Source organism: Heteronotia binoei, chromosome 14 (genome assembly GCF_032191835.1).
Source record: "Heteronotia binoei isolate CCM8104 ecotype False Entrance Well chromosome 14, APGP_CSIRO_Hbin_v1, whole genome shotgun sequence".
NCBI lineage: Eukaryota > Metazoa > Chordata > Lepidosauria > Squamata > Gekkonidae > Heteronotia > Heteronotia binoei.
This window is the reverse complement of record NC_083236.1, coordinates 19,530,189-19,544,934: the sequence shown is the minus strand read 5'-3', so window position 1 is coordinate 19,544,934 and position 14,746 is coordinate 19,530,189. Positions and strand designations below refer to the sequence as shown.

The following is a 14,746-nucleotide window of genomic DNA, read 5'->3' as shown; positions in this document are numbered from 1 at the left end:
TATACCTCCAAGGACCCCTGCTCCATGCCCAGATGGCAAAAACCTCCAGGATCCCTTGCCAAAATGGCCTGGAGAAAAATTGCTGACTGACCTCAAAGTGGCAATCAGGAATTCTCTGGGCATGTAAGAAAGGTCCACAAGAACTAAGGACTGATGCACCCCTTCCTGCACTCCTTCTCATGATCTGCCTAATTCACAGAATTGGCATTGCTGTCAGAGGGCCATCTAGCTTATGTTTAAAAATTTCCAAGGAAGAAGAGCCCACCACCTCCCAAGGAAGCTTGTTCCATTAAGGAACTGCTCTGTCAGGAAATTCTTCCTAATGTTTAGCCAGAAACTCTTTTGTTTTAATTTCAACCCGTTGGTTCTGGTCCAACCTTCTGGGACAACAGAAAACAATTCTGCACCATCCTCTATATGATCACCTCTCAGTCACCTCCTCTCCAGGCTAAACATACCCAGCTCCTTCAACCTTTCTTCATAGGACTTCGTCTTCAGATCCCTTACCATCTGCTTTGCCCTCCTCTGGACACGGTCCAGTTTGTGTATATCCTTCTTAAATTGTGGTGCCCAAAACTGAATACAGTATTTTAGGTGAGGTCTAACCAGAGCAGAGTAAAGCAATACCATCATTTCAGATTATCTGGACGCTTTACTACTGTTGATACAGCCCAAAATTCAATTTGCCTTTTTAGCCACCACATCACACCATTGACTTATGTTCAGTGTACGATCCACTAAGGCCCCTCAACATGACCAGATCTGTAGATATTTAAATCCAGAGGCTGGAGCCATGAATAGACAAGACAGATCTTTCTGCAAACCCCCTAAAAGCCCCAGGTTTGAAAAAAAAAAACCCTTGAAATCTTAAAAAAAAAACCAACCTCAAAACATTGAGGGTAATCCCTACAAATAATAGAATAATTGCTTAAAACTTTAATAAGCAAATGCCCTCTTAGTGGTTAGGTGACCTTAACAGCAATGCCACGATGTGTGCAAAAGCCTTGGTTTCCATCAGGAAAAGACATGGGGGAGGAGAAAGGCCCTTTCCAGAGTTGCTCTGGCCTTCAAGGAAGGGCTTATTCTGGCAAGGCATGCAGCATTCATCGGGTGAGTTGATACTATATGATTTGTATGACCTACTAAAAACAGGCTGCTTGCTACTGTGCAACCAGAGTATTTTGGGTCCATTGCTACTGTGTGACACCAGCCACCTCATTAAAACTAGAGTGGTGTAGCAGTTGGCACTTCAGACTAGGATTTGTGAGACCCAGGAGTGCATCATCACTCTGCCGTGGAAGCTCACTGAGTTACCTTGGACCAGTCACCAAATCTCACCCTAACCTACCTCATATGTTATTCTTTAGGGTGCTACTGTAGTCCTATGGATGCCAATCCCCAGCTGGGGGCAGGGGATCTTCTGGTTTGGAGTCCCCCCCCCCACATTGGTGAAAGAGGATATAGTGTGGGGAGAGGATACAAGGGACAGGGATGTGCCCCCTGCAAGCCCTTGTGGGTTCTCCACTTGTTGTATCTAATTCTCAACATGTCCCCATCTGTGGATACTTAAATCCAGCCATAAACAGATAACTCTTTCTATACCTGAAAAATAAAATAAAACTTGAAAAGTTAACTCCCCCAGAAAATATTAAAAATCGTTCCTGTTGCCTTAAGAAATCAATGCCCTCTGAGGTCTCAGTGGCCATTGTGGGGATTGCTAAGCAACCACAATATTGCTAGCTTTCAAGCCTTGGTTTCAGGAAGTAAAACTTGGGGGGAAGAAAGTGAGGGCAAGGTCCTTTCTAAGTATGTTTTGGCCTCCCATTACACCTCTGCTCCCCTCCACACTGCCCTGGGGGGATGACTAATCAGGACTAGGATGGCAACTACCACCAAGCTAACAATAACATGTCACTTGCATTACTCACTCAGGCACAGCAGTGATCACCTGGCACCTTGCCACTTTGCAAAAGGAGCCCTTACAAAAGCCACCTGTAATTCCATCTATACACTTTTTTTCTTTTTTGGTGATCCACTTAGGTCCAGCAGTGGCTACCAGATGACTTGATGCCATGCAACTTGGCAGGGCCTAGCGGCAGCCATTGAAAGACATAGTTAATAAATACATATTTCCAGATCAGGTATCATTTATCATGTGCTACCCAGTAACACAAAAAAAATGTAAAGCTTTAACACTGATAGAAGCAGCTAAGAAAAAGACTATTAGCTCTGGAAATGTCTTCTTCAATACTGAAAATGCCTTTGAAAGGGTGGAACATTGCAGATATCGTTTGAAGTGCCAAGCAGCGTTCGGCTTTGGAAAGGAATTTACTGGCTGGGCAAAAGGAATATACGCTCAATCAACACCTAAAGTATTTTACTGCTCCCCTCCCTGATCTCTTTCCCAGATCTGGATACCTTATTGGGTACAATGATTGCATCATTTGAGTGTCTCAGGATCATTTCCCAGAAACCTTAAAGCAACCCGGCCACCTTTAGAGAAAGCACAGCTACACTTTGCAATGTTAAGATCCACTTACTGTGAGGCAACCCACTTGGTTATTAGTATGGAACAAAGGCAAGTTGTATAGAAAGTATTGAACTCCTTCAGCTCTTGGGACTGAAACACTAAGTCAATTTCAGTGCATAAAGGTCCAAACTCAAGACAGCAAGATTGGAAGAAAAAAGTACCAGAACAGACAATCAGCACTTCCAAAATCCACATAACCAGCAACTTTAGAAGACTGAGCAAATGATGACTCATCCTCTAAAGTGCCAGAACTGGAATGAAAGCAAGTACTTCTCAGGTCAAAAAGCTTCCTTATGCCATTTAAGGCTTTGATCTTTAATTATACAATAGCTTTTTAAAGATAGTCAGGAAGGTGGAGCAGTCTGGGTTTCCTTCTTTGGAACTTTCCACCTCCTCTCCCCAGTTATGCTTTTTTGGGCTGCTCAGCAAGTTCACTTCCTACAGAGGAGACAAGATCTGTCTTTACTGGTTTTAAGTTTGTTGAGGATCATACAGGAGATGACAGAGATCAAACTGTTTCTGGGCCCTGTGGCAACTTTTTTTTTTTTTTTTTGCTGCTAAAGGAAAACCTCCCTCTCCCCCCCCCCACCTCCTCTAATCTCCCAGGAAGGGGAATTGTAAAAAACATATTTTTGTTCACTTTTATTTTTCTCTCTAACTAGACATGTAAGGCTGGATCTTTAGTAGCTACCTCCACTTACTAATAGGCAAGAACTCAGGTTTTTTTCTCTTATAAGAGATCAGCTGGCCCCAGGGGCAGTTCGAGTGATTCTGAAACCCTAAACAAAAGTCCAGGATGGAGCTCCAGAATCACTGCCACCCCCCAAAACAGAGAGTAGCCCTTAGGCCCAGAAAACATCACCTGAGTTGTGGCAGAGTCACACATGAATGAGTAATGATGTAGCTATAGACTCTTCCTCTTCTTCCTGGAGCCTTCTTAACAAACCCTTTTGCTGTAACCACGATTTGCCTTTTGAAAAGTAAAGCTTGAGCCAGTTCTGGCTATGCCTAGGCACGGTCTGTAGTTTCCCTCCTCCTTTCTTTCCACCAAGCACCGGCTCTTTGTGTGCCCAGCAGATCTTGTTTTGTCCTTCATTTCTCTCCCTTACCCCCTTTCATTCCACCATTTCTCCCATCAAAGTTCTCCTTTGCTTCCATGGTTTGACTACATATCTCTCTCCCCTTACCTTCTAACTGTTCTACCCCTCCCTTTTTTTAATAATATAGCAGTATATCTCTGTTAATGGGCAGGGGGATGATCATGTTAATTCTTACTGTCTACCAAAATGGTAAAAGGGTGATCCCTTCCCACATACACACATCCCCTTCACATGCAAGGTGATGGAATGTTAATCTGAAATAATGGTTTTAAAGGTGCAACAGTGAGCATTATTCTGGATTAAACAGTACAGAGTGCAAGTCTGTCATCTTGAAGATGGAATACCTTTCTTCCATACATTCAAACCTTTGCTTCCCCTTAGCCACATCACTCTTTTACTTTCATTTCTCTGTTTCTATTATCGGTCCTGAGTTGCAGAGACTTTCAGTATCATCATACAAGATCTACAAGTACAAACACTGGAGATATGATAGACAGAGCTGTGACTATAGCAGCAGCAGCAGCCAGATCAGCCAACAGAGCTGCACTGATTTTCTTGTGCCATCCGTTTCTTTGGATCGCAGACAGATGCCAATGATCTTTTCATCTAAAAACCCTTTTGTGCTACATAGGGGGGAACTGAAATAGTTTTCTTACTGATCACCAAAGATTTACTGTACATTAAGTTTTTGTGAAATTTCATCACATGTAAGGAGAGTATCCTACATTGGCCAAAGCACATGTGTGTGTGTGTGTGTGTGTGTACATATAAAATTACAAAATCAGACACATCAAAGAGAACTACGGAGCAGCACTGACTGTGCTTCTGGAGTAGACAACATTACAAGGATCTTCACAGGCTGAAACAAAGAGATTCCCTATTCCAGATTTCACACTGATAATCAAACTGTCTTGATTTTTTGACAAATGCAATTTTCAGGTTTCATAATAATAATACAACACGTCAAAAACCAGCCATCTTGACTATTTACACCTGTAGAATTACTGCAGACTAATGACAAGTTAAGCACAGGAAAAATAAGCGGATGGTACAGAATTGTATTTACCTAGATACCGAAGCACTGCTTCTAAAGGTTTTCTAACAACTTGCTTTAACAACAACGGATTTTCGGAGGTTTCTGGTAAACGAGCTGTGCCTGAGAATATGGGAATACATAATACTGTAACAGAGCATATGTCATTTACATAGCAACAGAAAAAAATACTGCTAGAGCCATCCTCTTATGGGTGTTTCAATGTTAAACATATTGCATAATGAAACACACAAAAACATAATATTCAGTGATAATTCTGATCATTCTATGTATAGTTTTAAGCATTAATCAAAGTAACTGTTCAGAACATTCCACCTCACATCTAGCCCGCTTGAAAGGTTAACAGCACTATGCAGTTCAGTAAAGACTCACATTCTGCTTTGATTGCTGCACTATTGATAGGCATGTAAGGAAGTCGTGCTGCATGCCAAGGACGCAAGATGTCCCTACATAGTCGCCTGGCAAGCCTGGTCATCTTTGTTGTGTGTAGATAAAAAGCTTGTCGAGTTTTCATGGCAAACTTTGGACTCCCGCCATTCCGTAGGGGTGCACCATGAGGGCTCTAAAGAAGACAAATTTGTGACAGAGTTTGATCTGCAGAACATTCTTGTAAGGACAGGAAAGCACTCAGATGTACACGCTCTAGAATTTAACAGTTCATCACATACTTGCTGTCTCTGAACAACTGGAAAAACTACTGCTCAACGGAAAATTCATGGGTACTCTGATAAGCCTTTAAACATGTTGTTATAGACAATACTTTAGAACTTTTACTGGGCCTGATTATTTGTGCCCATATTTCCACTGCTGCACACTGAAAGAACCCTCCCCCACAAAAAAAAAAATCTTTAATGCACTGCTATAAGCAGGGCGCTTTTTTAGCCGGAACTCATTTGCATATCAGGCCACATACCCCCGATGTAGCCAATCCTCCTGGAGCTTACAGTAGGCCCTGTACTATGAGCCCTGTAAACTCTTGGAGGATTGGTTGCATCAGGGGTGTGTGGCCTAATATGGCCTAATATGCAAAGGGGTGTGTGGCCTATATGCAAAGGAGTTCCTGCTACAAAAAAAGCCCTGGCTTATAAGCATGACTGGAACTTTGCTCTTCTCTCTAAGCTAACAATTTATGGAAAGCCAGAATCCTCTGGTAATACATTTATAGAGAAATTTGCATTGTTTGCAATATAATAGAATGATAAATTTAATGATAAAATACAATCTTCTGTTCTTTTTGGATTGTTACAAATAGATAGTTTATTATTAGACATACCAGCAATTCATATCTACCTACCTACTAACAATGCATATGTTAAACATTAAAAGTTAACCAAATTCTCTGTTAATATATACAAAAAAGGGATTTTTAAAATGATATTAGACCTTGTTAGAAAGCTTAAATTAAAAATATTTGAGATATTTTTCTATCTATGCATTTTGCTAGAATCCAAGGATAAGGATTATGTTTGGGAAATATTGTATTTACTTCATTTCTATACCTGAATATAAATTGCATGGCACTCTATGAGCCATGGAGTGATTACCACTGCGTTGGGGGCATGGGGTGGGTGGAGGGAGATTATTACATAATTAATTCAGAAAGTCTAGTTTCCAGGACAGGGTATATGGTTTAGTCAAAAGGATAATCCAAAACTCTGCGACTGCTTGAGTCTGTATTAGTGAGTGCCACAGCAAAATATCTGACATGGGTACATTTCCTTTGCAAAATACACACTGCAGCAAGGCTCGATGCCTTGCTGGGGCCACACATACCACACTCCAGAGTAGCACTACAATTCTGTACTTTTGGACAAGTCTACACACGGTTGCCCCCAACTAAGTATCTCTCCCTGCCAAGACTCAACAAAAGACAAATTACTATGGGACAGGGGAAAAGTAACTGAGAAACCAGCAACATGCTCTATTTCATTCAGCCTTTTTTGAGGGGGATTGTGAAGATCCCCCAAGTGGATTGTGAAGATGTCTAGGGAAAGTTGTGAACATGTGCACATCCCCCTAGGGAACTGAGGACTGCATTTTTTGTGTTGTGAAGAGAGTATAATGACGGAGAGATGGGGAATGAACCACTCCACCAAGGCAGCAGGCAAAAGAAGGAACTATGGTTGCAGTGTTCAGGCAAACAAGCTAGTGGGCAGCATCTGAGCTGAGCAGGAACTGCTAGGTGGATGGGAAGATAGACAGGTGGAAAGAAGAGAGAGGGGGAAAGGGAGGCACCAGGTAGTCAGTCTAGTGGTGCAGAAGGAACACTTGGGAAATTACTGCTTACTGTCAAGCACGATATCTCTGTGTATTAAATTAGTATAGGTAATGGGAGCCACTTCCTCTCTGCCTTACAATTCTTCCTGCTGATAGTTGCATTTCAAGGCTTGGTTAATCCCCCCACCCTCTTACTTCTTTCCTCTCCTTCCCTTCTCACCCCTGGGTAGAATATTTAGAATATGCAAGTAACTTTGATGATAGAAGAAAGGCGCCTCCCCTGAACAGTTCCCATTCACACATCTTATCAGGCAGACAGGAATGCCTGGGAACTGGGAGAAGTTGAAACCACCTAATAGTATTATGTAGTACCCTCTGAACATCTGTTGCAATTCACATCTATATGTTATGGTTTGAAGCTATCTCTCCTATTGCTTTTGAAGTAGTCTTTAAGAATCTGTACCGTGTGAAACTTTGTATCACTTCCAAGGTATCGGACCTTGGGAGAGCACCGGATTATCAAATAAAACAAGCCTGTATTAAACAAGTGCTTGGTTATTCGAAATACCGATGCTTGACACTTACAGCTTCCATTTTCCTCTTCCTCCATCTCTGTCTGACCCCAATCTAGTCCCATCAGAGCATGTGCCACTGCCTGGCCAGCACTCAAAACTGTGTCCAGAAATTGTGCCTGCTGTTGCAGTTTAGACCAGAAAACTTTCCAGACAGTTTTCATAGGCATCCCTGCACAGTAATGCATTACAGTAATTTAACCTGGATACAATCACAGCATGGATATCATGGCTGGAGCACACTACTCAAGGAAAAGCCACAGGAGACCAGAACCTTCAACTACAGGACAAGACCCAGCAGCACCCACAAGATGTGAAAGATGTGAAAGACCTCTACCAGAGACCCTGGAGAGTTACTGCCAATCTGTGTAGGTGCTTTCTTTGTATTTCTCCATGGAATCCAGGGAACTGGGCAAATAAAGCTCTGGAGCTTTCCTTCCTTACAAAGGGGACCAGGAGGGGGGGATCCTCAGCCAACAGCATATTGTTGGAACTGTCTGGGGCAGTGATACTCTGTATTCTTGGTGCTTTTTTGGGGGGGGGGCAAAGTAGAAGGGCTTCTAGCCCCACTTGTGAACCTCCTGATGCCACTTGGGGTTTTTTTTTGGCTACTGTGTGACACAGACTGTTGGACTCGATGGGCCATTGGCCTGATCCAACATGGCTTCTCTTATGTTCTTATTGGCCTTTATCCATCCTATTACCTGCCTTAGGTATCTGTTCAGGAATTCCACAGACTCAGCTAATTATCTGTTAAGGAGATATGGAGCTAAGTGCCATCTGCATACTGGTAGCACCTCACTTCAGATCTCCTGTTGTTCTCTCCTAATGGTTTCATGTAAGTTCATCAGCAACAACAAAAATACAAGCCCAGGGTGTAGCTCTTGCAACAGAAGTTGCAGCCACTCTGTCCTCATATCTGCCCAAGTGAGGCAATCGCAGGACTCAACATCATCAAGCACTCTTTTAGTTGCACAGCCTCTAATGCAGGGGTCCTCAAACTACGGCCCATGGGCCAGATGCGGCCCGCTGAGGACGTTTATGCAGCCCGCCGGGTTATGGCAAAATCAGACCGGAAGTGACGTTCCACCTAAACTCACGTTAGCAACGCACACTTCCGGCACTGGGCTGAGGCAGCGGAGACAGAGTGTGAGGTAATACCGAGGTGAGGTGAGTTCCCAGGCCGGGGTGGGTGGTGTGGGGAAGGGAGAGAGATGCAGAAGACGGAGAACTGACGGCCCGTGGCCTTGTACAGTAACAGCAGTCCGGCCCTCCAACAGTCTGAGGGACAGTGAACTGGCCCCCTATTTAAAAAGTTTGAGGACCCCTGCTCTAATGTGATATATGCTATAATGTGCCAGTGGTGCCCTTCTGCCTCTTTACATGGGTCAGACTAGATAGAGAATAAATGGGCTCAAATTGAATGTTAAATTGGAAACCCTTAAAAAGTCACAAGGGAGCATTTCAGTCTCCCTGGCTATTCAATAACAGACTTATACACTGCAGTAGTCACCAGAAAAAGGAGACTCCAGTGACAAGCTACTGAACTGGGATTCATAGGCAAATGTGATATTATTCGATGTGGACTCAACTTGGGATGGTTAGCTCTTTATAAACTCTATTCAGAATCATCAGTATTTGAGAGTGGATTCCACCCACTCTGAGTTGATCATTCTTCTGAGGAACTGGGACTTCTGATCTCTTACTATAATATTCCCCTCCACACACCCACCAGCTTTGGAAATCTCTGCAAACTGAATGCAATAATATTCTCTGACTCACAAAATTGTATGCCACGATATACGTTAAGGTGCCACAACAATATTATTTTGATTTCCTCAAATGAAGGCAGCTACTCCTCCGGCCAAATAAGATAGTATGATGGAAAGACAGGAAAAGAGTATTTGGCAGAGGCTTGGAGATAAAGAAGGAAGGTTGCTAAGGAAAATTTGGGGCTAGGGAGAGATAATTCATAAAATGCTAGAACTGCCATCTTTTTGGCAGGAGATTTAATGGGCAGCAGTACTATGATAACTTGTACCTCACTCCATGAGAGCAGAGTTGCCTCTTGACAAAGACACAGGAACTGCTGCTGAGGAACAAAGGCAAGGCAGGGGCCAACTCACTGAATTTGGGGAGATTACGTACCATGTTGTTGCGATTTGGTCCTGGCCGCTCTCCATCGAGTCGTGTTGGCATTTTCAAGCCACCATATTTCTTCCAGTATGTCCAGCAAGAGGCACAAAGACGACACTGCATGTTAGGGGGACCCCAAGAATACCACTGGTAAGACTGTGCCGCTATGAAGAGTAAAGGTAGAAATACATACTTATTCAATGTGGTTTTTCTTCCAGATTCCCTCTCTACTGAGGATTTTTGCCATCACAAAAAGGAGAATCAATCTATTTGCCCAAGTAAACAGTATTTATATAGAAGCCCTTACACAGTGAAAGCACACATTTGTATCAGAACAGTAATTTCCCATTTTCAGAAACGAACACTTTAACGTTCATTTTCATATAATATTTAGAAAATATCATGCATCTGCGCATCATAACGATGGGAACTTTTCCTGCAAATTTTACACTAAATTTGTCGGCATGCCTGTAGCGATTTGTAATTGCTCCGTGGTGAATAATCACATGAAAAACCAACTGCATAGAAGGTCCTTCCTGTGGCTGTATGGAGATGTGGTATGTGCAGTTTTGATCCAGTGCTATGGCCCATCCTCAGAGCTGTGGCAGCCACTGCAGTGCTGTGTTATGGTGACGACAGGGCAGTGCTACTGCATGTGCCCAGCTACCTTTTTTCTACCCCTAAAGGACTGCTGGTTTTGCAAAGGAAAAATAGTAATGAGAACTGTACATGCAGACTCCATATTGTAATGCTATGAAGACTATTCGATGATACTCTCACAGACATTCAACAAGATAGCCATCGTTTCACAATGTCACAGTGGTAAGAGGTAGGCAGGGGAAAGGGAAGCAAACATCCCTTCCATTGTTATTTATAGAACTGTGCCCCACTGGAAGATGATTGGCCTGATCCAACATGGCTTCTCTTATGTTCTTATGACCCCTTCACATTTGCTATGGAGATGTGGCAGTGGCAGTTTTGGCAGTCTGTTTGAATAAGTTAATAGTATCTCTACAGTGACAGGAACCTTTGGGTGAGGAGGTGGGCATCCAATAAAGCTGGCCTCCCTTGCTGAAGCCTTCCATCTTCCTTCAGCCCAGATGAAGAAGACTTAGGGACCTAGTCGCACCAGCTCTGCAGATTTCTATTACCAGTGCTACCTGTTTTAAATTATATCATTTAACTTTTTAAAGTATTGTTCTTAAATACTGTATGAATGTATCTATTTCTTGATTCCTGTAATGAGCTTGATGGCTCGAGAACCTATGATGTGATATGCCCTGAGCCCACTCGGTCTAAATAAATAAATGAATAAATAAATAAACAAACAGAAGGTTGTATATAACACAATACATCTATTTATCTGTCTCTTTATTGCAATAAATAGATAAAAAAGATGTATTTTGTCATACACATTTTGTTTTATTTTTTCGCTGTTCAACCTTTCTTGATTCCTGATTTGATTCTCGGGTTCCTCCTTCCCCCGTTTGCTGTTTCCATCTCTACAGTGACAGCCATAATTTCAGCTCATTGCCTTTTACTATTTCCCTGAAAAATAAATGATCAGCTAGTAAGACCAAGAATCCAGCAGTGACTCTGCTACAGTTCCTATTGGGTTTTTTTTGGATCAGCTACCTTGAGATACTGTAATGTAAAGCCTCTTCACACAGGTTTCCTGGAGAGGCACACTATAAGGCCACACAGATATTTTCTAAATAAACAGCCCTGCAAATGCTTTAAAAGCTTTAAAGTGGACTAGCTGCCTGCACATACAATAATAATTGTATGTGTACAGGTATACACCTTTGCCTTTTATACCATCTCGAGACAAGATGGGCTGGGAAATGCTATGATGATGGGAAGTCGTTTCACTTCCTGCCATGGACATGGAAGGAGGAAACCTGGATAGAAAATGAGAGCTGAATTTACTGGATTTTAGGCATCCACAGCAGCTCCTCAAAAAAAAATGAGCGGGGAAGAACAACTGAAGGATGCTGCAAGAAATAAAGGCCAATACTTATAGGAATGTGAAGTTCATTTTCTGAAGTTTTAAGAAGTCTGTGCATGTTTGATTTGTCTTAAACTGTTTTCCTGATTACTTGTCTTCACTGTGCCGATTTTAAAAAATGTATCATTTGTGGCTGGAGATCATAACCTTCCCAGAAGAAAGGCTGAGCTATACCTCTAGAAAGGAGGAAATCATGCCAAAATTAGTGCCTTGACTTCATTCAGGAGCCATCGATTTGAAACCGAAGTTGCTCACCATTCTAAATTGTAACAAAATAAGGGCTCTTCAGTATACTGTCATGAGAAGGATTCATACATACCAGGTCTTCTTCCATTGGGATTCTACAGGAGGATGAACAGCATTTCCTATGTTCCTTCTAAAGTTTACCTGAGTAGGGTCTTTCTGCTTGTTCTAGGCACAAACAGCCAATGTTGCTGCCTTTGGGAGCTTAGACATGTACAGGGGAAGTCCAACATCTATCTGTCTGTCTGTCTGTCTGTCTCTCTCTATCTTTTTTTAAAGATTCAGACAAGTGGATGAACTCCTTCCCCAATAACATCAAAGCCTTTTTTCTCTGTTCTTGAACAAATAAGCTGCATTCATAAGTCACTTACTATAGCAGCTTTCACAAGCTCGTCCTGCTCCCATGTTCTGGGCCTGCGTTCCTGTACCATTTACCATTCCAGGCTTCACATTGACATTGATCTTGTTGGGGTTTGGCTTGTTACTTCACACAAAACAAAAAGGGAAAAAATTAATCAGATTAATATGACACCAGAATTTCCAGAATTCTTTTTAATAAATTCTAATTGCTCAACTCTATGCTGGTTTGATGGTCTAGAAAGAAGTTCTGGAAGGGATAATGTAACAAAAATGTTCCTGCTGAGGCTTGGAATTCCATTTGGATTAACCCATCATTAAAAACAATTAATACTGGTGGACTTGGAGGACAGTTTTAGCAGCAATACAATTTCACTGGTTTCTCACAGCATAATGTCTGTTGGAAATTTGTAATGCAATCTTAAACAAATACACACCCATTGACTTCAATGGTTTTAGAAGGGTGTAATTCCATTTAGGACTGCACTATTATTCTAGCTCTTTATGTATGGACAGTGGCTCAGTGGTGGAGCGTCTGCTTGGGGAGCGGAAGGTCCCAGGTTCAATCCCCGGCATCTCCAAAAAAGGGTCCAGGCAAATAGGTGTGGAAAAACCTCAGCTTGAGACCCTGGAGAGCCGCTGCCAGTCTGAGAAGAAAATACTGACTTTGATGGACCAAAGGTCTGATTCAGTATAAGGCAGCTTCATATGTTCATATATATGTTCATACTGGAGGTGTAAGACAAATAAAGCTATCAACATCTTTTAAAGTTGCCCAACACTTAGAAGTTATGGTCACAGGAGAGATCGTAGCATGACAGGTTATCTACTACCTTTGAATCTTAAAGAAATATCACGATACTATTTCTCAACAAATGCTCAAATTCTGGAATAATAAAGTTCAGGATAAGATTGATAGATAGATTAAGGTCACTAGACCAGCCATATATGTATAGGTATATATATATATTAAAATTATACAAAACATAAGATATACAAAATTAAATTAAAATTGGAACCCCATTAAAGTACAGTTTCCATGACCTAAGTATCATTACACAAAATCTAGCAACTTGGTGAGTGATCTTGGGATTCCTATCAGATAAAAGGCAACCGGGCTTGGCTTTATTTGTGTAACCAGGAATTTTATTCAGCAACGGAGTAATTATCTCCAAACAAGCCTCCTTACAATACTGGCAACCAGGATAAGGTTGTACATTATATATGTTGCTGTTAGATATAACTGGATGAAATTATTGGTATGTATAGTCTGTATCTTAAATTTGTACTAATAGGTATTTATATAGTACATTTTCTATTTTGCAGATGGTTTTGTATAATAACAAACACAATTAAAATAAGATCATCTAGGGAGTTCTAATGTAGTGTCACCATTATGTGTGTGATATCTAGATGCTATTAGCCACCCCCCCCCCATGGTCTTCATCTACAGATAGCGAAAACTGTGGCTAGGGGCCACAGCGAGGCTAAACACGTTTTTATTTTATTTTTGATTAAAAATATAAAACTATAACCAATACAGACAAAGATCTGAAATACAAACTATAAAGCTATAACAGAACATCAGCTATACAAGCTCGATATTAACTTCTCAATCTACACAGGTAAGCATACCATTTTTTTTGAATCTTTGCCTTTAAAAGCATTTCACACATCCTTCTAAGACAAATATTCCCAAAATTTCCAATGTTTATTGTATTTATTTAGAACATTTGCATACTGCCTCTAAAGAGACTGGCTTAAGGTAGCTAACAGTGCCATCTTAAATAGTTGCACCCTTATAAATCAATTGGCTTAGGATTGTAGTGTAAGACTCTTGAATAGATAGATAGATACATTTTATTTGTATCCCGCCCTCCCCGACCAAGCAGCTCAGGGCGGCTAACAGCATAAAATTCGATACATACATTGTATAATAAATAACATTTAAAAACAGTTAATTAAATCCATAAAATTCTAAAAACACATTAATACATTTAGTGCTATTCCATCAGTAAGTTTAATTGGCAATTTAGTAGTATCAGCTGGTGAAGGCCATTTGGAACAGAGTGGTTTTGCAGGCCCTGCGGAATTGTTCAATGTCCCGCAGGGCCCGCATTTCCTCTGGGAGCTGGTTCCACAGCTGTGGGGCCAGAACTGAAAAGGCCCGAGTACGGGTACTTTGGAGTCTTACCTCTTTTGGCCCGGGGATAGTCAGCAGGTTCTTCCCTGCTGACCTCAGTGCTCACTGGGGTTCGTACGGGGAGAGGCGGTCCCTAAGGTAGGCAGGTCCTCGGCCATACTGAGGGAAATATTGAGGGGTGGGGAAATTTTCTCCTCAGTTTCTCTGATATCTGCACCTCCAGTTCGGAGTCTTGAAACTATTTAAATTGTAGACAATTACAATTGCTCAGGGCCTGTAAAACAAACTTTCCTCCAGGCCTTTGGTTGAAGCGGCAGATGCCTCACCACATCTGGCCTCCCCTGCTCTATAAGCAGCCTCCTCATCCAGCCATCTGAATTATGATA

At 41.8% G+C, this 14,746-nt stretch overlaps 2 protein-coding genes across 8 annotated transcripts in view; one reads left to right on the top strand and one right to left on the bottom strand.

Moving 5' to 3' along the window:
• The window catches only part of SHISAL1 (shisa like 1), a 401,371-nt gene that overhangs the window by 235,196 nt on the left and 151,429 nt on the right, over window positions 1-14,746 (top strand). The gene's annotated exons all lie outside the window — the stretch shown is intronic.
• Window positions 1-14,746, bottom strand: part of MTA1 (metastasis associated 1) — a 116,173-nt gene that overhangs the window by 53,991 nt on the left and 47,436 nt on the right. For 4 of the 6 annotated variants that reach the window (XM_060253893.1, XM_060253895.1, XM_060253896.1 and 1 more), the window contains 4 exons: window positions 12,232-12,344; window positions 9,622-9,773; window positions 5,057-5,246; window positions 4,697-4,786 (listed from right to left, as the gene is read on the bottom strand). In XM_060253893.1, the coding sequence (XP_060109876.1) occupies window positions 4,697-4,786; window positions 5,057-5,246; window positions 9,622-9,773; window positions 12,232-12,344 (545 nt within the window). Of the gene's footprint in view, window positions 1-4,692; window positions 5,247-9,621; window positions 9,774-12,231; window positions 12,345-14,746 lie in introns of those variants that run through there. The other 2 variants (XR_009556184.1, XM_060253897.1) reach the window with 2 other exon arrangements.